The sequence below is a fragment of the Botryllus schlosseri genome, chromosome 15 (assembly GCF_051294905.1).
Source record: "Botryllus schlosseri isolate E-star chromosome 15, Bs_hap1, whole genome shotgun sequence".
Taxonomy (NCBI): domain Eukaryota; kingdom Metazoa; phylum Chordata; class Ascidiacea; order Stolidobranchia; family Styelidae; genus Botryllus; species Botryllus schlosseri.
The window spans coordinates 9,691,451-9,716,678 of NC_137250.1; the positions used below are offsets into that span (position 1 = coordinate 9,691,451).

The following is a 25,228-nucleotide window of genomic DNA, read 5'->3' on the forward strand; positions in this document are numbered from 1 at the left end:
ACTGAGGAATAGGCTGATCAAGCGATCAGCTGTTAGCCGCCATCGAAAACGAAACAGCTATCGCGCTTGACAGGGGTTGTAATTGTAAGCAAATGGCCTGAAGGCCACGATTGCACGGTGAAATTGACATTGAAGAATATAAAATAAAACTAAATATTTGAATGCAAACCGAGGATGTTAGTGAACCGTTTCATGATATCATCATCTCATCAACTATCTCAGTATGGAACACAGTTAGCGTTAACACAGATACATCGGCTTTTGCGTGAAATCCACAATGCGTCAGGTAGGCACATAACGCCGGAAGAGCCCGAGAAACTATTCGTCCGCTACTGGACAAATAGCCACTGCATTGCCACAAACCGCTAAACCAGAGGTCTCAAACACGCGGCCCGCGGGCCGCATGTGGCCCGCGAGAGCATTTTGTGCGGCCCGCGACGGCATTTTGGAATTTCAAGTAATCAACAGTATATTCAAGTGCCATATATCTTTTTAGATATAAGAACTTGAAGTTCACGCAAAAACTACTATAAAAATCACTGAAATTCCAACAAACATCACTTCACTTTTATAAGCTACCATGCGGTAGAAGATCAGCTATTACGTCACATTTCTAGTTCATGATGATAAAACATGATCCGTTGATGATTCGCGACTGAAAATTGTGATTTGGTTTGGTGCGGCCTTCTCGTAAAATTACTTGGTTTCGGATTGACTGGATGATTAAATAAAAATGACTCGAGTTGAGTCTGGTCAAACGCTGAAATCGGAGAAGGAGTTGCGACTCGGAATGGTGACTTGGTGATCCTACGGACGCATCAATCTATGCAACTTTCACGGTGAATAGTAATATATCAAAAGGTCGTAGCTTGCGTTGCGTTGGTTATATAGATATTTAATCAGGTCAGTATGGCAACCATGGGTAGGCCTATTCTGTTACCCCCGTGACGTATATGGATGGTTACACGTTGTATGTTGTTTTTTCTCTTCATCCATGTTATTATCGGTGGCGAGTAAGGTGGTAGTACGCTTCGGCGGTACACATACAAAAGTTGGAGCGATACAGATAAGATTAGCATGGCCCCTGGCGCAAGGATGACACGCAAAATCGTGAAGCGTACCAAATGTGGTAGTACGCTCTACAGCTGTAACACCAACGAATTCTTCGCCGATTAGACATTTCTATTCCAGGGGTTCATAACCAGGGTCCGTAGACCGCATCGGGGTACGACGCACCACATCAGGGAGTAAGAGATGGATCGTAGAATTTGTAGGCCCATATGATGTGGAATATTTTCTTTGCCGATTTATTCAACTGGAAAATAGTCATCGCGCTGCGCGCGATTTTGTGATTGGGCTTTCTGATTTAAATAGGTATACCATCAAAAATTGTGATGAAAATGGACAGGGGCTACGAGAAATCTCATTGGAAGCACAAGGGGTACGATCACTAAAAAGGTTAAGAAGCAATGCTATTACTATGGCTCAATAATGAGTCTATTTAAGTTGTTACTGATATATCGAAGGCAAAATCTTACGCTTACTTAATTTGTGTTTGGCAATGACATTAACAATAGCCTATAATTACCACGACGATATCAAAACCATAGGAATAGGCTACACCGCTCAAATGCTCTGATATCGGATCAATCTTCCGTCTATTTTAAAATAGTCTACATAAAATTGTTGCTCGTCATAGGTCCACTAGTCTGCAATATTATAACCCGACAGTTTTAAAATGACATAAATGCATCCTCTCACATGATGTCTATAACTCGTTAATTTAAAAAATGCTGCCCGGCACAAAAGCAATTTTATTCAAATACTTGAAAATGTGATTTTTTTCCGTGTCAAAATGCGGTAATAGTACAATAGTAAATTACATTTCCACGATGTTTGTGGAATGCCTGTTTGCAAGGTCCCGTCAAATAAGGCCATTAAATATCCCCATCATTGATGCTGCGGCCCGCGGCGTCATCAAAACTGGGAAATTGGCCCGCGAGCACATTTGAGTTTGAGACCTCTGCGCTAAACTGTTTTTGCGCGAAATCTTGTTACGAAACGCAAACGCTTGCGCTGCAGAATACCAGCAATAAAAAAACGATGGAACGTCAAGTTCTATGATTTATTCTTTGAATCAAACTTTATTAAACGCAGCAACATCAACCGACTGAACCAAGTCTTCAAACTTCGTGATTTCCTCGTCCAATATATCGGTACCAACCTGAAAGCAGTTCAGTCACACGTTAATAAAAGACCCAATAATGAAAAAAAAAACGAGCAATAGCTTCTAAAAAAAAGGACCGACGAAGAAAGTATAACACCAGGTCCAGGTGGATGCCAGTTCAAGAGACCGTAACTGGTTGGTCGTTTGGCATTGAATCGCATTGTACAGTACATTGTGTGTCTGTCTTGAGCAGATGAAAATATAATATGTCAATTGAATGATATATGTTCATTAGCGCCTGGATATAAGGTGCATCACTATCTGTACTGATTGTGGACAATGCACGTTAAGCTGTGACTCTTGAGACTAGTGCTGGGTAATTTCTTGCCAAATCAACAAGGGGGTTGCACCAAGGTTGGAGAATTTATATGAAACTTGGCACACTGGTTGATATAGCTTTAGATAAGTCAAATCCAAATTTTTTTTAGAAAATTCTAAAAAAGGACCAAGTTATGAGGCTTCAAAGTTTGAACATTTTCCTTGTTACGCTTCATTGAACATTGTCAATTATTTTTTCAATGTCATAATTTTGAAGGTAAAAAGCCGTTAATGTGGCTGAAATTTGGGGACATGATACTACTGGTCTCCAGGAATTCTTAAATTGATGGCCCAAACATTTCAGAGTATGTTATCATATAAAAAAATGTCGCATGAAACTCCTACTGCTCGTTTTGGTACCGAAAGTTCAAACTCCCATAAATAAAAAGGGGAAAAATTTTAGAAACCAAAATTCGGAAGTAGTGAGTGATCTTGAATATATTGTCTTTCATTTAATAATGATTCAATCCATTAATTTCCAACTACACCAGTAAAATACTTCAAATAAATGATTGGTTGATAATAACAATGAAGTTCAGACCTTTACGTCATTGTTCATTGTGATGTCACAATGCATCCAATGTTAAAGGTGGCTGAATGGAGTTAACTAGCCCTGGGAATTACAGTTGTAATTACAGTTGTATTATAGTTGTGGCTGAGTAACTAGTCCAATTTTAGTGAGTGAGTAACTTTATTGTCTCAATTGCAGCAGGTACCAGGGGCGTAGCCAGCCGAGATAAAAAGGGGGTAGAACTGAATAAAGGGGGCAGAATGAGCGACTTCTGTATTCTGTACGCTTTTGAAAGCGTAACTAATTGGCGGATCTAATCACTGAAAGCGAGTTAGCAATCAACAGCTTGCACGGGGATCATGTTACGATGCGCACGCGCTCATCCTGTGACAGTGCAGGAGATCTTATTTGCATTCAAATAAGTTATCGACCTTGAAACAATACAAGAACAACATTTCACGACGAACAATCTATACAGCGCAGAATCTGTTATATCTTCATGAATTTTGATATGATTCAATTCGCGTGTAAGAGTAACGTCTTCTCGGCGTTTTAATTCCATTCATTTCGAACATGGCGCATATACTAATGCACCGGCGTGTGAATAATGACTTATTCGCAAAGCGAGGAATCTCAAACAAGTTTCGGCGCGGCTATTGAAGGCTGAATGCGTCCCGGTGGGATACCGATCACGAAAGGCATAATCTAGTATGACGTATACATGGTCATTGAGGTCAAGACAATGCACAACAATGGCGGCAAAAATAAAATGCAAATCGAATGTAATGTGTCTTCACGCTGTTTTGGGGAACAGGCTTGAGTTCGGCAAAGCACGAATCAGATGCGATTGCTTTAAAACATGATTTCACTCACCAAGTTATTATTTTCATGTTATGAATGTTCGTTATCGTTTACAATGAACTGTTGATGAGAAAACAACGCGTGAACGAAGCGACAAATGTTATTATTGCTCGACGACTGCATTCAGAATAAAGGGATTAGGCTGATCGCTTACCCTCGCCGAGAGAAAAATGTAACAATACCCCTTTCACGCTTGCATAGACGCGCTTCCGTAGACGAGAGATCGACGAGAAAAAGGCATGTAATCAGCGTCGGCGAACGGAGTCGCGCACAGCAAATTGAAATTAGGCGATATCGTGAAGAAATGTTATTATAGCAATAGCGTTGACTTGGGATTTTCGGGATAGAATCGAGACTGGAAGGGGGTAGAACGTTCTTCAATTCTACCCCCCTGGCTACGCCCCTGGCAGGTACATAACTTATTTTGAATGTCATAGTTAGAAAGGTGATGTCTCAGCCTGAAAATTGCAGTATTGGAAGAAATTTGCCACAAATTACATTTTAACGTGAAAACCAAAAATTCACAGTAATCAGAAATTGGCAAATTTCCACCAGATAACGTGAAAATTAATTGTTCAGATTTTGTAGCAGAGTAGAAGGCATATTGATAATCACGAATTCATGAAAATGACCGTAAATTTTTTTTCCCCTTTTCAGATATACCACATTCAATTTAAGCTGTCGGAAAATGAGGAGCTCCTACTAATAAGCCTCAGTAACATGATATAGACTTAAAATGGTTCATCCAGCTCAATTTACATATTAGCCATGCTCATGCAGATATTCCCACCAAATTTTAGCGTAATTTAACTATCACAGCAAAATATATTGCTGTTTCACTGCAGATTTGATGAAAATCACTGAAGCGTGACATGCAAAAAGCATGATTTTGTGAGGAGTGTAACTTTGTCATCAGGTTGAATTTGAGAAAATTTTTTTTGATTTTTTCATGATAATGACAGAAGAATCAATGTGTCCAATTTTATAGCCATCCATTAACCTTGGTGCTCATCTGAAAATAAATTTGCTCATTTGGCAGGAAATTACCCTGCTGCCAATTGACAAGCATCACCCTTCAAGTCGAGAACATGACATTTACGTTTATCATGTCACAGTTTGCCAGCTGTGAATGGTCAAATACGGTAGTTCATTCGATAATAAATTGATTCAGACCGAACAAGGCAATGGCATTGCTAAAAGCTGCCAGATCATAAATTTACTAGTCTTACCTTGTCGTCTTCTACGACGCAGGAAATTTGAAGTTTACGGATTCCATAAGCTAGTGGAACAAGTTTTGCTGAAACAAAGTACATCTTAATAGCGGTCTTGGAATTTTGCAATACAATATAAATACTGACAGGCACACTGGAAACATGCTAACCATCAGCCAGAAATGGAATAAAATTTAGCGATAGGCTTGAAACTAAATCAGGCAGTAACATGAAAGTCAATGCAGCTTCGGAATGCAGAGGAAATGAAAAAATAGGGCCTCGCTTAACTACTCATTCAACAGACTTCTTTGTAAAATCTTGGATGTATTTAATATTGACAGAAATATCAAAGAACACATCAATTACAGAGCAACGATAGACGGTGTCACAACACAATTTTAAGTCTACTATTCACATCGTTAAGCTATTTTCACCAGTCACTGTAACTAGGATCTTAATTTATATCAGGGCAGTCCAACTTACATGCACCCCAGAGGAGACCATCCATTTGGATAGTTCTGACCAAACGTTCCATTTCTGCTAGATCCGTTTCATCATCCCACGGTTTGACATCGAGAATAATGTTAGACTTTGCAATCGGGCCTGGTTCTACAAAATAAATATTTTTCATGATAAAAGCGATGCGATACGCACACTGACAACAATTTTATCAAATCATGTCCGCAAATCTGACTGTGTGGTTACCCTGAACACATCATCAACAGCAACTAAGATGTCCATTTGCATCTCCCCTGGATTGTTCCAATTTGTGCCCACTTCAACAGTCAATTAGTGTTATGTCGTGAAAACCAACACCACTTTTACCACAACTCAACAATTGCTCCCTGCATCAGGCAAGGATGTGCTTCATGCTTTTCTACACAGCGATGCAGTCTTGAGAACACAATAACCCTACAGGGTTGGTTCGATTATGTTCACAATAAGAGCAATTCTGTTCACAATAAGAGCAGTCTGATGTTCACAATAAGAGCAGTCATGTTCACAATAAGAGCAGTCTCATGTTCACAATAAGAGCAATCGTTGTATTCACAATAACATCAGTCGCAGCACCACCATATCCCCCGGACACGATGTCCGAGAGGCAACATAGTCCGAACACAACCCAGACATGATGTCCGAACACCCCCCCAGACATCCTCCATACACCATGTCCGAACTCACCACGCCCCAGACATGATGTCCGAGTGTCAACGCAGTCCGAACACATCCCAGACACGATGTCCGAACCCCCCCAGACACGCCCCAGACACGGACTGCGTTGACACTCGGACATCGTGTCTGGGGGTGTTTGGACATCATGTCTGGGTTGTGTTCGGACTATGTTGCCACTCGGACATCGTGTCCGGGGGATATGATGGTGCTGCAACTGATGTTATTGTGAATACAACGACTGCTCTTATTGTGAACATGAGACTGCTCTTATTGTGAACATGACTGCTCTTATTGTGAACATGAGACTGTTCTTATTGTGAACATGACTGCTCTTATTGTGAACATGAGACTGTTCTTATTGTGAACATGACTGCTCTTATTGTGAACATGAGACTGTTCTTATTGTGAACATGACTGCTCTTATTGTGAACATGAGACTGTTCTTATTGTGAACATGGCGGTTCTTATTGTATTATCATGTCTGGGGTATCTTCGGACTGCATTGACACTCTGGACATCATGTCTGGGGGTGTTTGGATATCATGACTGAGGTGTGTCCGCACTGCGTTGCCAATCGGAAATCGTGTTCGGACATCATGCCCCCCGGCCTGTGTTCAAATATCAAGTCTAGGGTGTGTTCATAAAATCATGTTTGGGGTGTCTTCGGACTGCGTTGACACTCGGACATCATGTCTGGGGCGTGGCTAGTTCGGACATCGTGTCTGGAGGATGTCTGGGGGGTATTCGGACATCATGTCTGGGGTGTTTCTGGGGGAAGGGGCGTTCGGACATCGTGTCTGGATTGTGTTCGGACTGCGCGTGTACACTCGGACATCGTGTCTGGGGCGTGTCTGGGGGGGGTCGGACATCGTGTCTGGGGTGTGTTCGGACTGCGTTGACACTCGGACATCGTGTCTGGGGGTGTTCGGACATCATGTCAGGTGTGTGTTCGGACTGCGTTGACACTCGGACATCGTGTCTGGGGGTGTTCGGACATCATGTCTGGGTTGTGTTCGGCATATGTTGCCACTCGGACATCGTGTCCGGGGGATATGGTGGTGCTGCGACTGATGTTATTGTGAATACAACGACTGCTCTTATTGTGAACATGAGACTGCTCTTATTGTGAACATGAGACTGCTCCTATTGTGAACATGACTGTTCTTATTGTGAACATGAGACTGTTCTTATTGTGAACATGACTGCTCTTATTGTGAACATGAGACTGTTCTTATTGTGAACATGACTGCTCTTATTGTGAACATGAGACTGTTCTTATTGTGAACATGACTGTTCCTATTGTGAACTCATATTGTATTATCATGTCTGGGGTATCTTCGAACTGCATTGACACTCTGGACATCATGTCTGGGGGTGTTTGGATATCATGACTGAGGTGTGTCCGCACTGCGTTGCCAATCGGAAATCGTGTTCGGACATCATGCCCCCCGGCCTGTGTTCAAATATCAAGTCTAGGGTGTGTTCATAAAATCATGTTTGGGGTGTCTTCGGACTGCGTTGACACTCGGACATCATGTCTGGGGCGTGGCTAGTTCGGACATCGTGTCTGGAGGATGTCTGGGGGTATTCGGACATCATGTCTGGGGTGTTTCTGGGGGAAGGGGCGTTCGGACATCGTGTCTGGATTGTGTTCGGACTGCGCGTGTACACTCGGACATCGTGTCTGGGGCGTGTCTGGGGGGGGGTCGGACATCGTGTCTGGGGTGTGTTCGGACTGCGTTGACACTCGGACATCGTGTCTGGGGGTGTTCGGACATCATGTCAGGTGTGTGTTCGGACTGCGTTGACACTCGGACATCGTGTCTGGGGGTGTTCGGACATCATGTCTGGGTTGTGTTCGGCATATGTTGCCACTCGGACATCGTGTCCGGGGGATATGGTGGTGCTGCGACTGATGTTATTGTGAATACAACGACTGCTCTTATTGTGAACATGAGACTGCTCTTATTGTGAACATGACTGTTCTTATTGTGAACATGAGACTGCTCTTATTGTGAACATGACTGTTCTTATTGTGAACATGAGACTGTTCTTATTGTGAACATGACTGCTCTTATTGTGAACATGAGACTGCTCTTATTGTGAACATGACTGCTCTTATTGTGAACATGAGACTGCTCTTATTGTGAACATGACTGCTCTTATTGTGAACATGAGACTGCTCCTATTGTGAACATGACTGTTCTTATTGTGAACATGAGACTGTTCTTATTGTGAACATGACTGCTCTTATTGTGAACATGAGACTGTTCTTATTGTGAACATGACTGCTCTTATTGTGAACATGAGACTGTTCTTATTGTGAACATGACTGTTCCTATTGTGAACTCATATTGTATTATCATGTCTGGGGTATCTTCGAACTGCATTGACACTCTGGACATCATGTCTGGGGGTGTTTGGATATCATGACTGAGGTGTGTCCGCACTGCGTTGCCAATCGGAAATCGTGTTCGGACATCATGCCCCGGCCTGTGTTCAAATATCAATTAAGTCTAGGGTGTGTTCATAAAATCATGTTTGGGGTGTCTTCGAACTGCGTTGACACTCGGACATCATGTCTGGGGCGTGGCGAGTTCGGACATCGTGTCTGGAGGATGTCTGAGGGGTATTCGGACATCATGTCTGGGGTGTTTCTGGGGGAAGGGGCGTTCGGACATCGTGTCTGGATTGTGTTCGGACTGCGCGTGTACACTCGGACATCGTGTCTGGGGCGTGTCTGGGGTGTGTTCGGACTGCGTTGACACTCGGACATCGTGTCTGGGGGTGTTCAGACATCATGTCAGGTGTGTGTTCGGACTGCGCGTGTACACTCGGACATCGTGTCTGGGGCGTGTCTGGGGGGGGGTCGGACATCGTGTCTGGGGTGTGTTCGGACTGCGTTGACACTCGGACATCGTGTCTGGGGGTGTTCGGACATCATGTCAGGTGTGTGTTCGGACTGCGTTGACACTCGGACATCGTGTCTGGGGGTGTTCGGACATCATGTCTGGGTTGTGTTCGGCATATGTTGCCACTCGGACATCGTGTCCGGGGGATATGGTGGTGCTGCGACTGATGTTATTGTGAATACAACGACTGCTCTTATTGTGAACATGAGACTGCTCTCATTGTGAACATGACTGCTCTTATTGTGAACACGAGACTGCTCTTATTGTGAACAGAATTGCTCTTATTGTGAACATAATCGAACCAACCCTCCTCCAATAACCCGTTGCAGTAAGAAATGCAGAAATTGACGTGCCACGAACACAGATTCCATACGCGAGCACGTTAATAACACGCTACCAAGATCGAGGATCATACTTTTTGATTTTCTGGCGGCGTATGCTTTGAGTCTCTCCTCTCGGACCTTCTTTTCTTCTTCGGTCTCCGATTCAGAATCGGAACCAAACAGATCGACGTCGTCGTCATCGGATTCTGTTACAAAAGAGGTCAAATTGGATGGGCTGTAGCAAAGTTATAGAATTTACACTTTCAGGCAAGATGATGAAAACGAAAATTTTACAAAACAGAATTTTACACGGTATACAAATTGTTGGTACCTTCTGCACCATTTGTTTGCGCTGCATCACCATATTGATCCAGAGGTTTCTTCACGCCTGGAAGGCTACCGTAATAGAAGCAACTTATATAACTCCGCTGAACTCAGAGTTAAAAAAGCCACATTACCTTCCAAACTGGGTCTTGTATGAGCAGATGTGCTTGTACCAACGCAAGGCATGGATATATTGTGAATCTGGGGCACCGCTCATTCCCTCAAAGATTGCAACATCTGCTTGTGATGGTACATATCTTGATGCAGAATAAATGCTTCTTTAGTCTAATCCCGCATTATATACAGTCAATCCTATCCGAACCACAGGCCTACTATATACACAAAACGGTATTGGTTTTTCGAGAAACTTTTTTCAGTTTTTTAGTTCAGATCAAGACGCATGGTTGATATACATTGTACCAGTATTCAGTTAGGTTCATTAATAACGATTTCATCAGATCAACACAACGCAAGATTGTGATATAGTGACAAAATTCTGACAAGAAGATCGTATGTTTATGTTATGATTGTTTTCGACTTTATACTCTCCATATATATTTGGCAGAGCACGAGAAAATAACAGTTTAGGATTTATAAAACGCATGTAGTGCGAAATTATGGTACAGTGCAATCAATCACTGATCACAATCATTAATTTAGGACTTATCCAGACCATGTATGGAATCGGTGCCTTGTGCTCACACTATGTTTCATTTTTTAATTATTTTTTATTAAATTACTCGAACTTGGAAAATCATCGCTGCTCACCTGATATATCAGGCAAAACGGCCAGCGATTCCAATGGCCAATGGGGATGCGGACATTCAGAATTGTAATTATACAACTATTACACGTACCCTTCGACGTAGCTTTTGTCTTGGAGATAAGTATTGAGAGCTGCTAATCCAGCGCCTGCTTTGAGGTTGCCGAAACCCATTTTGAACAGATATATGTCGTATAGTACAAGCAATAACGAAGTGTCGATGTCCGAAGATCCGAGGGAGATGACAGCGTGGCAAAGAAGAGTCGTGTGCAGTCACGCTTGAGTTGAATTACGCAATGTATTTTGATCAGTCAACGATAGCACTGGCAACGCCGAGTACTCAGTTGCCTACATCATCAACCAGTATAAATAGCATTTCACGTATCTCGAAATATATTATGATTCTTACTGAGTGCTTTGATGCAATTTATTTACAGTTCAATTCATGCTAACCGTACTTGGTCATTTCATCATCCTCTTATAGCTTCTCATTACATCGCATTGTGTACCGCATTGTGCAATGTGTATTGTGTGCCTTTTGTCGTGAAAATAATAGAAACCGCTGGTTATGATTATCATACCATCAAAACACACTCGGCTATGAATCGAGTGGCTTTGCATACCATTAGCTATAGCGAGTGATTCGTCAAGTTATTAAATGGCTGTGACCAATGCTCCCTCCAAGCTGTGCACTGCTGAAAAAGCCGCCGAGCACAGCAAAACGTGTGCCGCGCACATGAAAGCAGAAGTGAAGACCTTTTGTTTTTAATCGTTACGTTCTTTTGTCCTAGGGACCGCGCAGTGATTTGGTTAGTGCGCGCAGACTCATGAAAAATTAGAGGGAACATTGACTGCAATGATATATATATCATTGATTTGCTGAGACCACAGTCCGTATTAAAATCTCAATTTTCGCGATGTGGTGATCAGATCAGTGATCATTGATCAACCTTTATAAAGGCTATTGTCAGTACTATGTAATCGCACTTCATCAATAGATGGCTAACCGACTGTTAGTTCTCAGTGCAGTTATTAATATGCTTCGCGTTACATTTTATGAAATGAATTACACTATACCTGAGTTCGATTGCCAAGCCAAGGACAGACAGCGCAGCAAGCTGCTACGTGCGTTCAATGATATATATATATATCATTGGTGCATTATGTAATCTGTCCTCAAGATTACCGGACCACAATCTGACATATTGACCTCGCCTACCGACATATGCAGCATTCAATTTGTCGTTTACTATTATGTTATCCTTTCTTTTATCCAGTGAGCAATTGTGCATGCCTCTTATTTACATCAGTATATCGAATGTCACATTCGATATTTACATGCTGTAGGGCCCAGAGGTCTCAAACTCAAATGTGCTCGCACGCCAATTTCCTAGTTTTTCCTAGTTATTCGAGTTTTTCGTTGATAATTCTCGGATTATCCTTGATCCGGGGATTATCAACGAAAAACTCAAATAGTTCCGCTTCTACTAGTCGGAATTAACTCAAATTTGTTTTGCATCGTCTTTGAAGGCAGCTCAACAATTTCATGGAGTTGACAGAAAAATTTGAGAATTTCTATTTTTTTATATTTATTAATAATTTAAAAATTTCAATTCAAGATTGCACGGCCGTTACTGGTTGGAATTGAGTCAAATTTGGTGTGCATCGTTTTCTTGGACAACCTGACGATTTAGTCATTAGGCGAGTGAGATTTGGAAAAAAAAGGTTTTTTTTTTAACAACCCTAATGTCCATATTGTTCAAATAGGGCTTATTTTACGGGACCTTGTAGGCTGGCATAACAGACACATCGTCAAAATGAGATGTACGATCGTAATATTCACGCCTGGCACGAAACAAATTACATTTTTTAATATTTGAATAAAATTGTTGTTGTAGCCTACTTGGCATAACTATTGTCAAAATAATGAGATACAGACACAATGCAAGGGGACAAATGCATCATGACTTCGTAAAAGCTGTAGAGTTACAATTTTGCAGCAACCGGGCATTTGACGTGCCACAGTTATAGGTAGAATATTTGAGAATTTAACAAGGATTGATCTGATATCAGAGCATTTGAGCAGTAACCCAATCGAGGTTTCGGGCATAATCCTGATAAGTAGCCTGGGCTATTGATCATGTCGTTACCAAAGTCACATTAAATCAGCGGTAGACTTAATTTACCTTAAAATACTGGAACAGAGGAATAACAACATAAACATAAAATTAATGTGCCGTATAGTAAAGAACTGTCCAATTGCCTAACAATCCACTGGTGTAACAGCTGTCGAGCGCACCGCTCTGATTATTCGCCACCTTTAATTGGTGATAATAACATGAATAGAGAGACCCAAGATGTAACTATAAAACTATATATCAAGGAAGCAACAGAATGCCAATGATTATCACCTCGACCTGCTTAGATAGCAAAATCCGCTACGCTACAGAACGCCCGCTACCTTTTGATAGGCCTATTACTATTCCTCATTACAGCTTGATAGTTTGTTGCGTCCGTGACTTTACCGACCCACGGCGTTTCAAGTCACAAGTCCTTCTCTTATTTTAACGTCTGAACCGACTCAACTGGAGTCATTTGCATTTTATCACCCAGTCAGTCCGAGTTCCTGTAATTCTACGAAAGATCGCTCATAAGTCGAAATCATGCTTTTCAGTCACGAATCATCAACGCCTGTTTTATTATCATGAACAGATCACGTGACGCTAGTAGATCTTCCACCGCATACATTAGTAGCATTTGAAAGTGTTGCGATATTGAAGTTTGATGAATTGTTCAAGGTTTTTGGAGTAGTTTGGGATTGAATTTTAAGTTCCCAGAACTAAAAATCATATGTGGCAGTTAAATATTGCCGAACACTTGAAAATCCAAAATGCCGACGCGTGCCGCATGCGGCCCGCGTGTTTGAGACCCTTGCTAGGCCAAGTTGGGTGTCTGATTAAATAACTACTCCCAAGTCGTTTCGGCGCCCTCCTTTCTTTTCATTATATCGCAATCGTGCGGTTTATTGACTTGATGAAAATTTTAATAAATAATGATGACGACGACATGTAACCAGGAGAGTTTGATTTTAATTAATTACTATGGAAAATATCTGATTAACATGTACGATAGCACGATTTTAAATTGGTCGCTTCACTTGCTTGTTTCTTTCCCAGCAAACACGAGATATATTTCGGACATGTTCGGATATCCTTTTGTTATCCTAATTATCTCAAAATTGTGTTTGTGCATATCTTGTACGGGAACGTATCTTGAGTACATCTTTTTCTTATCCAACAAATTTCGTCAAAATGCCGAAAATATATTTGTGATGAATCAAATTCGATTATTGGTTCATTTTATGGTATAATTTATCTATACTATCAATTTTATTGATGTCGTACTCTTATGGGGTGATATGTCACCATAATTGCCACTATCGAATCATAGCAATTTACATCGTTGTAAATTGCTATGATCGAATGTTTTTCCTTTTGTCACACGCCGCTTTCGCGTGATTTTGCAGATATTTTGATTCTTGGCCATCCCAAATTTTGGAATCCGAATCCATTACGGCTTCAGGCGGCAATTTGAAAGTCTTATGAATTCTGGGTAATCCGAAAAACTGCTGCCAAAATAATGCTATACTATTTGATAGTTCAATAGAAAAATCCTGCTACAATCCGACTGTCAAAGCAAATTCAGAATCCGGATCTACTCCGGCTACGCTGAAAACCATCCGGCTGCTCATCCGTACTCCGTAGTGTAGCCGTCTAGCCGTCGTAGCCGAGTGACTCACTGGCTTGAGGCCCTTTCTCCTCACGCGAACGCCCGTTTCGGCGCGCAGGTTTCAAACCGCCAGACAAAAGACAGAAGCGCTCTGATAATGGCGGCTTGCAGTGCAGATATCGTTGTCGTTTTGGTTTTAGTAGCATTCAGGGAAATCGCAGTTAATTGAGGCTAATCCAAGCATATTTCTATAGAAGAATACCGAAAACTGCACTGTGCAAGGTAATTTATATATGCTTCTTATATAATCATAGTTAAGGACTTGAGGTAATACGATATAACTTCATAGAACTAGTCTAGTCTTTCTGGTAATGTGATGTCCACATCATAACTAGGCGGCTATGTCTGAATATAATTCTGTGATTCATTTCAGATCAACTAATAAACTATAGAACTCGTGCGGCTTATCATGAGCACATTTTCTGGATATCAACTTACTCAAACCTTACTTTAAGGATTTGCTGCAAATGAATATCGGTGGGTATTAGTCGATCAATAAATCGAGCAATCATTTGCTGTTGTGCTTTTTGTTGAACAAGAACAACCGGTTGCTGTTGCTGTAATACATAAAAGCTGGAAAACCGATGTAGAATTGATCTCATTGATTCCATAGCTTATATCTTATGAATTGTGAATTGTGCGAAATTGTTTGTATCTATAATAGTATTGCATGGCTGGTGGTTGCGTAAGAATCCAAATAGCACGGTAAGGCCAAGAACAAAAAGCAACCATAATATGATAATCGCAATTGGTCTCTGTATAAAAGATACAGATGAAATGCTCATCCAGTAAGTTATAAATTCAGATTAGCGTACTGTTTTCCAAGTGGGCCTACCTTGCCATCTACATTATTCATCTGTTTTAGATGTATGGAAGGTAGCTTTTAGTGATATAATAAAAGTTGCGGAGAGTAGTGGCTTGCCCACATCTTTGTCATTGTCTGGACTGAAAATGAAGCGCAGCGGCCAAAACGAAAACGTCAGCGGAACAAACAATTTTTGAATAGTTCGGCGTCAACTGATGGTCAAGGTATACCCTTTTATTCTGTGCAATATGGTATATATATATGTAAAACGTTTATAATTTGTAGATGATGTTTTTCTTGCAAGGAAGAAACGTAATCCAAGTATTCAGATACAAGACATGCCAATTTCAAGAATGCGGTCATCTTATGATTCTGGCAAGCAGGAGTGATATCAATGATGCTCGCAATGCAAGTTTGCCATCATTAGCGAAAAGAGTGTTCAAGAATGGCATAATCCCATCATTGAATGTAAAGGCCAGAGATCTAAGTCCTGCAGTAAGTTCCTAGCACTTTGATGCGTTCTCGAATTTGAGAATAAAGTCTCGCTGTTTTTCAGATGCTCCTTCATTTGAAATCATCGCTGAACTACAAAATTTTGACCATCAACAACGCGGCCTGTCATAAAGTAATGGTAAGTTTATCACATATGAAGATCAATCCAACTTCCTTGTAATCGAATCCTTTTTAGCTTGTGCATCAAAGACAAAAAGTTGCAGAAAAACCAGATGATGGATTTCCTCAGACATCATATCGGCAATTACTCCAAAAGACCTCAATCGAGTGCCCCAATTTTGCTGAAAGATATAACTGAAGATCCCTGTGAAACCTTGTCACAGCTGGAACACCTTTGAACAACGGCAAAGTCTGAACTGGTATGTTTTTGTTTCTCATTCGAACAAAGCGATTGACAGTCTAAATCAGGGGTGTCCGCCGACACCAAGGAATCATTTTCAGACACAGCAGGGGTCCTTTTCGAAATTAGTTCTATTATCCAAAATTGAATTGCCAATGTGATTTATTGCGAAATCGCAAAGTCAACCAAGCCTTTGATGAGCGTGACCATGAAATTTATGGTGTGGATGGTTTTATCTAGAATGCCCATAAATGTCATTGTTAATTCTGGTGCAAACCATTGATGCAAGGCAGTACCATCTGTATTGTGTACCACTAATATCATGTTGTTACAGGTAGCCGCTTTAATGGGATTCCGGGGTGTACAATTGCCGGAAACTGTCGAAAATATGATGAGCAGCATAGCTGTAAAGAAAGTATATGGAAATCCTAGTCTTAAGGGTCAAAAAAGCAAGAGTGACACTTGAAAAGACTATTAGACGTAAGTTATCAACGGTTATTGACGGAAATTGAACGTAATCAACGTAAAAAAAAGTTGAGCCAAAGCTTCGATTTTTCAACATTTTATTCGTTTGACGTCATATGTCGTCACTGATGTGCAAAGTTATCTACTTTAGTACTCTAGTTGTTGATGAGTTTTGTTCGTTGTCTGATGGCTGATGTATAATATACCATGACTGGACAGTGGATATCTTCATCTAATTATATCTCTTTTTAGAAGCATGCAGATCGGCTCATCCTGACCTCGAGATCCCAGATAAAAGAACTAAAGATCAGGTTGCAAGATCTCTAACTGTTGCTGGATCTTGCAAGGTAATTTTGTTATTAAGTTTGATGATTGTGTGGTGTGACAGTTGTGTCTTTTATGATATTATTGGACTGTAAGTGAATTGTTCTTACCGCTCATCTTCAGAACATTGTATATCAGCGGTCCCCAAACTTTACGAGAAAATTTACGAGACAGGCCTTTGACAATTTCCCTCCGCGGGTCGCATTTGTCTCACACGGGGAGAATAAAATTTAATTTGAATAACTCTACTTCATGTTGATTTACAAAATAATTTTAAGCAACTTCGATTTTGGTTCAGACAATAACCTGTCTAAAAAATTTTATACTCTGGGAATTAAAATATTCGAAAATTTCTGGATCGTGTGAATTTTTGGAAGGTACTTCGCAGTCATAAAAATTGTCTCGCAGACCCCAGTTTGCGAACTACTGCATATATTTACTATGCCGTACATGGAATGAGCGATCATTATCACATCAGCCTCTCACAGGCAACTATTACCATATTAATATTAAAATTATAATGTAAAGAACAATCTTCACCCCGTGCCCAAACGATAGGTTTTGAAATCCGTTCCCAGCAGCACGTCTTCATGACGCCAATAGCATGAAAATCTTCTCTATAATGACAGGCATTATTGAACTTGAACAGGTTCTGGTTTCTCATCTTGAAAGCGTAACTGCGTTAATTATATCTTCAGTGTAAAAGTAAAGGCCATGTCGCTTTTGAAAGAGGGCTTGAGGTTTTTTGGTTAATGTAACTCAGATCACCATCCCATTTTACCCACAACCAAACACATAACGACTTCTGTTCTACAGTGATAATAATCAATTGTAGTAATTTACTCATTTATGTTATAGGGTGGCGATAAAGAAGATAACAGGAGCAAGGCTGTCATCACAGAGTCTGACAATTCCGACAACGATTTTGAACTTATGCTTAGGCAGCAATATTTGCTGAAGTGATTGCGCAGTTCTGTGCTGATTTAATACACGAACAAAGCCATGCATGATTTGTAAAATCATCAGTCAGTCTTCATTGATAAGGGCAGTGCAGGATGTGGCAGGTCCAGGTACCCAACCAGGTTCAGGGTCACCTAGGGTCAGGGTTCATCTAGGGTCAAGCAAGATATCATGACAATGTCATACAGGTATCTTTGAAGATGTCCTATATATGTGCAAATGTGTCGACAGATTTATATAAACAGTACATATGACTAGATATATTTTGAAGTAGTTGAGTCATATACAAAATATATCTGCAATATATTCTGTGTTTGCTGGGTTGGTAAGACTTAATGTTCACATCTCCTGCCAGTAGATTTCCAATGCATTGGTGAGGTAACAACATTTCTCGTTACGATTGGTCTATGTCTATGGTTATACACTCTTTGCGAGGTGCTCTTAATTGAAAAAATACATTGCCATCATTTCCCTTCACAGTTCACATTGATTGCTGAAATTTTTCCAAACACCCACATCCCTAATTGATGCTGCTGCGGTCATAAATAATTCTCGCGGTCAAGCCATAATTGATTACCGCCATCGGCGTGACCCACCAGGTCAACGCGCCTACGCTCTATATATTTATTGCCGAATTCGTGTTCACATTCCGAAAAGTAAAAATATTAAATATAGGTAGATTACTTTGTCACTGCGGTGGCATATGAGACTTCGATGAAAAGCACTACTACTGTTCGTTTCAAAGTGATGAAGACAACATTTTAAAACTCATGTGACGTAAAGTAAATTTATATTTGATTATACAATTATTCTCAATTCGCGAAATAAGCACCTTTTTTACAGTGAGAAAGTATTGCACATAGAGCAGAAAAGTAAAATTAAGCACACGTCGATTCGACAATTTGAACACAATAACCGGTAGAGGCTTTACGGCGGTTCATCCAATCCTTCGCAGACAGCAGCATACCACCTTCAAAACTTCAACATCATTAATTCAAAAAATCCAAAATGTTTCCAATCATTCAACCGATATGAACACTGAACAGTCACCATCAAATATTGCTATAGGCACGTCAAGGATAAGATAAGATCGTATCGTAATCGTAATGTAGACAAGCAAAAGGATGAAAGTAGGCTACAGTTCTGCCGCTTCACGCGCACTATTATACGAGACGAAATCAATACAATCCCCTGAGAGCTAACCAGTCGCTCGGGTTACCCATGCTATGCTTCCCCGCCCATTTCGGACTTGCGTTCAACTTCTTCGCAGTCGAAGCCAGAAACTTTATAAAAGCGTCTGCCGACTCAGATCCGCCATCCAACGACCACAATATGTCGCGAAACGCGTGGATCGAGAAATTAGTCACATCGATCTTATGCCCCATGTAAGAAACGCAATGGGAGCTGGTCGAGTTTCCTTTCGCCGTTGGACTAGTGGCTTGCTCCTCTGATTGTGAAGTATCACTTCCAAACAACTGTATACGCGTTGGCCTCTGGGCAATGTCTAATTTCTCCAACTTAACGTCGTCGTTCGTTTCAAATCGACTGCTAGAAACGCTACTAGCGCCTTCCTTTAATGCGGGGTGCCACACGACACCAAACCCCTGTTGAAAGGGTAGAGTAGGCGAGAGAGATTCGGGAAGGTCAGAAAAGCGAGTATCCTCGACGGGTTCGCTGTCAAACTGCGAATTGATCGACTGTGCGTTATCTTGTCGAATAAAACTATTCATACCTAACGGCGGGGGTTCTGCGTCAGCGGTTGATCGCGACGAATGACTGGGCGAAGGTGTCGAGCTGTTTCCAAGCTCTAGATATGATGTTTTCACATTGCCACCGCCAAGGACGGTCTCGTGTATTTCCGTGGCTCCAGAAATTGATTGCTGATTGCTATTTCGTGCTTGGCCTTCTTCAATAGTCGTGTTTCGGTTTGTGTCGTCACAATGTGAAGTGTTTTGATACTGTTGGTGGTGAGGAAAGTTGCTCGCCGACTGTGTTTCAGCCGTCGACGGAAATTGACTAGGATTGGTGACACCATAGAACTGAAAATTGGAAGTGGTTGGCATAGCTCGGGCCGCATCTGTATCTTCTGGGTTGTTTTCGACAAATTCGTCAATCGGAGACAAAAGAGTATCGCCGGAAACGTTTTTCGTAGACCTACCGCCAGAACTGGCGCTAGAATAACTGTTCCCGTAATTAAGTCGCCTTCTCAAAGGTGGTCTCGACACCCGCCTGTAACTCTCCTGGGACGTGTATGGCGCGTGCATTCGCCGCCTACCATACGGGTGGCTTTGGCCGTAGTCACGCGACGCGGGGCCCATTTCGGGAGACAGAGGAGGCGGGTGGTTGCGTCGGTAGTGCTCGAAATCATCCCAAACGCGGTTGTAATTCACCCGCAGCGTGTCGAGTTCTTTGTTCTTCCGCTCGCAGTTTAGACACTTCGTCTGTTCCGGTTGTGCTTTCCCGTCGAATGGAGCGCCGTTATTACCCGATGGCTCATGTGAACGACTTTCCTCCTTCGTCCTTTCACTTTCGCCGATTGCCGCGTGTAATTGCGCGATTTCTCGGTCTTTGTCTGAAAGAGACCTCATCAAATGCCCGGCCTGCGACTTCAAGGAATCGAAAGCCCTTCGCGTATCCTCGAGTCGCTGCACCACGCCCTCGTAGGACAAAACTTTTTGCCTTTGTGAGTTCAGCGCGGCTCTCAGACTTCGCGAGATGATGACCTGCTTCTCGTATGACCGTCTTGTTTTGTCGTGGATTTCTTTCATGTTGGATATTTCGAGGAGTTTTTCTTCCAGTTTGCTTTCGCGCTTCACGCGAATCGATCTCGTTTGACTCAGCTGTTGACAGAGTCTTTTGATCAAGGTGTTTTTGCTTTCGACGGTGCCCTTCAATCGTTCAATGTGTTGGATCGATTTTTCGATCAGAGATTTGGAGCCAACATGCTTGAAACTGCGTTTCGGTGCTGAGGTGCTGTGTTCCATCTTGTTCAGATATTCCTTCAATATTCTCAAGTCCGTGGTAGCGAAATCCCCGCGCACACATTGATTCACACTGTCCGACAACTTCGCGTTATGATGCTTATCCTCGTGAAGATGGGAATGCAGGACGGCCTGCGGTGCATCGCAAGGCTGCTGCGCCTTGTTGGCGACGTCCCCGCCGTTTTCAGAGGTCGTTCGCAGGGTTTTAATTTCTCGAAGTGCTACCCCTAGTGCGCAGCGAAATCTCTTCATGAAGTCCGTCTGTTCTTTCATGTCTATCAATTGATTGGAGATCTGCTCTTCCGAGAATGTGAACCCATCTGAACCAGTCGGGGGCACCGCCATTTTCTTGGCCGGCACGTCGCATTCCATATCGTAATATTTATCTAACGGATTCTGTAACATGCATTACAATTTACATTACTGAAATTTTATCCGCTCCAAACACGTGCCATTTCGATACATACAATAAATTAACGATCTCAATCCTGCTATTGGTAGAAATGTTCCAGATTCACATCTCGTTCCCAATTAGGAAACAACCAATTCACTGGTCTACAAAAATGAGAAAAAATTGCGATTTGAACTTTGATCGACCCAGACTAAATTTGGGTTGCTGAATTCAATGCTGACTTCAGAATTGCGCTATCATGTCAGGATTTTTCGCAGTGCATTTTCCCAATTTCAGAAATTTATCAAATTTTCGTTATTGACCGAACGCGAACGATGATCTTGTAACAGCAACTGATCAAATATTGTCATTGAAATCTCCTATGATGAAACTTGGGCTGAAAGTTTTGACGCAGCGCAGAATGATAGTTTTCGTCGAACTTATATTCAGTGGGTCTCTATCTATTTTCAATCACGGACGTCTTTTCGAATTTCAACAATATATATGAGGACATCTGGGCACGTTCATTTGTTCTTTGGTTGTCGATTATTCAAAGTCACCACCTTGGTAGCTCATCAGGGCGGAGATCATAAAGTTAGCTGATCCAGGTGAATGGTAATCGCGTGATTAAAAACTGCTAACCGGGCGCATAAAGTCGGAAAAGGTTATGCGCGATAATTACCCGAGGTGCCCCGAGTTGTCAATAAAGTAAGTGGTGTGTGCGATGTTATTATATCCGTTTCATCATAGCGAGAAAACGAGTTATTGGTTGTCAGTTTGTTGAATGAAACGGCAGGCTACTGATAAAAGATAGTGTGATTGTAACATGTGGAATTATCATCATCGCGAAATGAAAGTCGTGTACCATGAATGTCCAGAACGGCCCTCTGCGATGAAATATTCTATTCCGTACGTACAACCTCATTTTAATTGCCAACGAGTAGGCCTACTGATACAAACATATTGCTGTCTAGAGATGTTTTTCGGGGGTTTATGGAAAAAGGAAAAAGTTGGAACAAGAAAGGTTAATCATTTTCGATTTGAAGTTGTCAGTCTCAGCAAATAAGTGAACAGTCGTCTGAATAACAAATTCCTGACGGTTTATCCTAATCTGCACCAAACGAATGAAACCTCGCCACGGTATCCCTTGTTCTTGTGATATACATAATCACTTTTAAGAAAAAATTCAGGACGAGCTGATGGATAGAAATGACTAGGCTGAACGTGATATTTTCATCAAAAAGCCGGATTATTATCAATTTTGGTGCCAAATATGTTACGATTGCGATCATGCCCAAATCTGCAGTCGGCGGAAGCGTTACACGTTATTATTCAATTCGCCTCCACCTATCTTTGAGGAAATGGATTTCGACACTCGTCCATATCAAATCGAAGACGCGGATTTTCAAAATACGACGACGTATTTCAAGAAATGCAACTGCAGAATTCGCTTTGAAATAGTAAACTTCTCCACAATGTCTAGATATAGTTTGATGTAATTTTCGTCAAAAGTCAAATTGTTGCTGCTCATCACCAGCCTACAGTTACTATTTGCACACGACAGATGACGATTGGACTCGAAGAGAGAAAGTTACACCACTACCCACGAACTAAGGCCGTAAATACGAAAATTTCCGAAGTCTGATTAAAACAACCTCTACATTTCAAGACGATTTAATAAAGATTTTATTATTTTTTATATAATTATAATGAATATATATTATCTCAAAAACGTGACGTGACAGAAACAAAATAACGCCAGATTCGGATTCAGCGACACCAATTCAAGTAAAAGAGATACGAAGATAATCTGTCACAAAAATTGTGAATGCCGGTGATATAATACTAAATTTGAGATCCTGGTATTAATTCGTTCAATACACAATAGTCAATTAATATGTGATTTTGTGGGGAAGGATATATATGATCATTGATCAATATAATTGTATTCTTAGGAACTAAAGCAAGACGAGAACGAAGTTATACATGAAGGTGGTCACATCTCACATTTTATACCATATTCTCCTACAGTGGTGTGGAGCAAGACACAAGCAAATATCATGGCTCACTGCGATTGGTTTACGTCATTCTTTCCATTTGATCAATCGCAAATTACTCCCCCGAAATTTGATACAAGTGGTCCCAAGAGAAAGCTGCCGCGGCGCGGATTACGAAAATATAAATCTTATTCTGCTCGTGGTCCTAGAACCGCCCAAAATCAGCCTAAAATTTGCAGTGTAACGGAGTTTGATATTGTGACGCAACAATGTCGTCTGGAATAAGATGCCGCAGATCAGGAGCAAGTGCGCAGCGAGAATGAAAGTGTGAATGCTCACTCGCTTGCGCAACAATGGCCAATACGTTTGCGGTTTGCGCTGCTCCTCACTTGCTGCTGAGCTGCGGCATCTTATTCCAGACGGTGTCCGGTCAATACCGAGAAAACCATTACCGAGAATACAATTACCGAGAATGGACACCACCGAGAATGGACATTACCGAGAATGGACATTACCGAGAATGGATACCACAGAGAATGGACATTACCGAGAATGCAATGTATGCAATGTAGGCATGTTATGCATATGCCCAGGTCAAGTGTGCGCATCACAGCGTCGCCACATTCTGTATAGATGCTCGGGTATAAATTTCTCGACAACTTCAGTCCCAGTAAGCTATATTCTTGACATTGGCTATTCTCGGTAATGTCCATTCTCGGTGGTGTCCATTCTCGGTAATGACCGTTCTCGGTAATATCCATTCTCGGTGATGTCCATTCTCGGTAATGGCATTCTCGGTAATGTCCATTCTCGGTAATGGTTTTCTCGGGATTGGTATAGAACCACTCCAGACGGCATTGGTGAGTCACAATGCCAAATTTCGTTACAATGCAAAATTCGAGACTAGTTTTGAGGGGTCCCAGGATAACACTTATATTTTCGCAATCAGTACCGCGGTAACCTTCGATTGATACTACTTGTACCAATTGTATCAAATTTCCCGCTTGACAAAACTAGTCTAAATAGTGTCGTAAATTGCCTTTGGTCAAATGGAAAGGATGACGCAACACAATCACAGTTATTAGCCATGAGATTTGCCTGTGTCCACACCACTGTAAGAAATATGGTGGTTATACTCTTCTCTTCCAGAAAATGTCGCCATGTCGACCGATGTGAAAATAAAGGCGGGATACGCAATGAACTTGCGACGCCACCGCATTGTTAAAATATTTTACACCGACACTACTGACAGTAATAGCCTCCTGAGCTTACAAATGTTTCGAGTGACGCATTGAATGTGTAACAATTTAGTCCGAATTTTTACGAGCATTAGTTCGCATCTGATATTTATCAATATACGACCGTTCTTGTACATGAAATTGTAACAAGTAAATGAATATTATATCAATCCATTAACCTCATCATAACTCTCTGCTGTGTGACGGAAAGACCCTTACTCCCACTCATTCGATATAATTTAAGGAATGCAACTCTTACAATTACACGGAAGTTTTATAGTCGCGACTTGGTTATAATTACGATTGGATTTCATATCGACAAACAAGATTCATCAAATAAATGTGATCGAAGAGCAAGGATTATGCCAAATCGCAACAATCATCCTGTACGATTGTATTGAAATTAATTTGAGATAATCACTCTCGCATGATCGCCGTGCATCTCCCTACATTACTTAAGCGAAGCCAAGTGCCATATTAAATGTAATGAGCATTGAGCATACATTGTATTTCTGACGAATCGATTGCCGGCGCTTCATGTATATGATACCAGCATCAACAGTATCCGCAGGAACCTTAGCAATTCACTATTGTGGAGTCACAATCATAACGAACAGAAAACCTTGAAACTACCGCTGACAGTCGTTTTCCTCGTGACGGAAAACACTATAATTACCGTTCACAGCCATAACCGTAGAGGAAGATTGATCCCTGTTCGCAATTAATGCAGTCGCAAACGACACCAGCCTCTACATGTGTGCAGTGGCTGCAATTGCCGGTTGCTTCTGAAGCATACCAGCAC

General features: G+C 41.5%; 4 protein-coding genes and 1 non-coding gene across 8 annotated transcripts in view; 3 read left to right on the forward strand and 2 right to left on the reverse strand.

Annotated features, from left to right (window-relative positions):
- The first annotated feature begins 1,024 nt into the window (after window positions 1-1,024).
- Window positions 1,025-1,130, forward strand: LOC145458162 (U6 spliceosomal RNA). Its single transcript, XR_013921083.1, has one exon. It is a non-coding gene; the product is annotated as a U6 spliceosomal RNA (small nuclear RNA).
- A 981-nt stretch (window positions 1,131-2,111) lies between these two features.
- LOC145457727 (elongation factor 1-beta-like) lies at window positions 2,112-10,903 on the reverse strand. The gene is made up of 7 exons (XM_080336004.1): window positions 10,718-10,903; window positions 9,995-10,117; window positions 9,868-9,932; window positions 9,629-9,742; window positions 5,612-5,737; window positions 5,147-5,214; window positions 2,112-2,224 (listed from the first exon to the last, which is right to left on the reverse strand). Exons 1-7 carry the CDS (start codon window positions 10,795-10,797, stop codon window positions 2,138-2,140), a joined length of 663 nt encoding a protein of 220 aa, XP_080192130.1. The 5' UTR covers window positions 10,798-10,903; the 3' UTR covers window positions 2,112-2,137.
- LOC145457678 (ATP-dependent DNA helicase Q4-like) overlaps window positions 3,189-25,228 on the forward strand; it is a 195,643-nt gene continuing 173,603 nt past the window's right edge. The window contains exon 1 of the mRNA XM_080335934.1: window positions 3,189-3,193. The gene's annotated coding sequence lies outside the window, so the exon portion shown is untranslated. The remainder of the gene's footprint in view (window positions 3,194-25,228) is intronic.
- Window positions 14,032-17,864, forward strand: LOC145457076 (uncharacterized). Of its 4 annotated transcripts, XM_080335239.1 has the most exons (9): window positions 14,032-14,634; window positions 14,786-14,889; window positions 15,278-15,441; window positions 15,503-15,712; window positions 15,774-15,848; window positions 15,906-16,089; window positions 16,405-16,550; window positions 16,788-16,882; window positions 17,718-17,864. In XM_080335239.1, the coding sequence occupies exons 3-6, from the start codon at window positions 15,433-15,435 to the stop codon at window positions 16,026-16,028; spliced, it is 417 nt and encodes a 138-aa protein (XP_080191365.1). In that variant the 5' UTR covers window positions 14,032-14,634; window positions 14,786-14,889; window positions 15,278-15,432; the 3' UTR covers window positions 16,029-16,089; window positions 16,405-16,550; window positions 16,788-16,882; window positions 17,718-17,864. The 4 variants fall into 4 exon arrangements, with proteins under 4 accessions (XP_080191365.1, XP_080191364.1, XP_080191366.1 ...); XM_080335238.1 differs by having other exon boundaries at window positions 14,032-14,889; XM_080335240.1 differs by having other exon boundaries at window positions 14,032-14,889; window positions 16,791-16,882.
- LOC145457075 (uncharacterized) lies at window positions 18,593-23,627 on the reverse strand. The gene is made up of 2 exons (XM_080335237.1): window positions 19,039-23,627; window positions 18,593-18,789 (listed from the first exon to the last, which is right to left on the reverse strand). The coding sequence occupies exons 1-2, from the start codon at window positions 21,203-21,205 to the stop codon at window positions 18,698-18,700; spliced, it is 2,259 nt and encodes a 752-aa protein (XP_080191363.1). The 5' UTR covers window positions 21,206-23,627; the 3' UTR covers window positions 18,593-18,697.

Coding starts and splice junctions, on each gene's coding strand:
- LOC145457076 (XM_080335238.1), top strand. Junction 15,713..15,773: donor CCAGAGATCTAAGTCCTGCA/GTAAGTTCCTAG, acceptor GCTGTTTTTCAG/ATGCTCCTTCATTTGAAATC. Junction 15,849..15,905: donor CGGCCTGTCATAAAGTAATG/GTAAGTTTATCA, acceptor AATCCTTTTTAG/CTTGTGCATCAAAGACAAAA.
- LOC145457727 (XM_080336004.1), bottom strand. CDS start 10,797: ATGGGTTTCGGCAACCTCAAAGCAGGCGCTGGATTAGCAGCTCTCAAT. Junction 10,118..10,717: donor GACAAAAGCTACGTCGAAGG/GTACGTGTAATA, acceptor TTCTGCATCAAG/ATATGTACCATCACAAGCAG. Junction 9,933..9,994: donor TACAAGACCCAGTTTGGAAG/GTAATGTGGCTT, acceptor CTATTACGGTAG/CCTTCCAGGCGTGAAGAAAC.
- LOC145457075 (XM_080335237.1), bottom strand. CDS start 21,205: ATGTTACAGAATCCGTTAGATAAATATTACGATATGGAATGCGACGTG. Junction 18,790..19,038: donor GGCGGGGAAGCATAGCATGG/GTAACCCGAGCG, acceptor GAAGTTTTGAAG/GTGGTATGCTGCTGTCTGCG.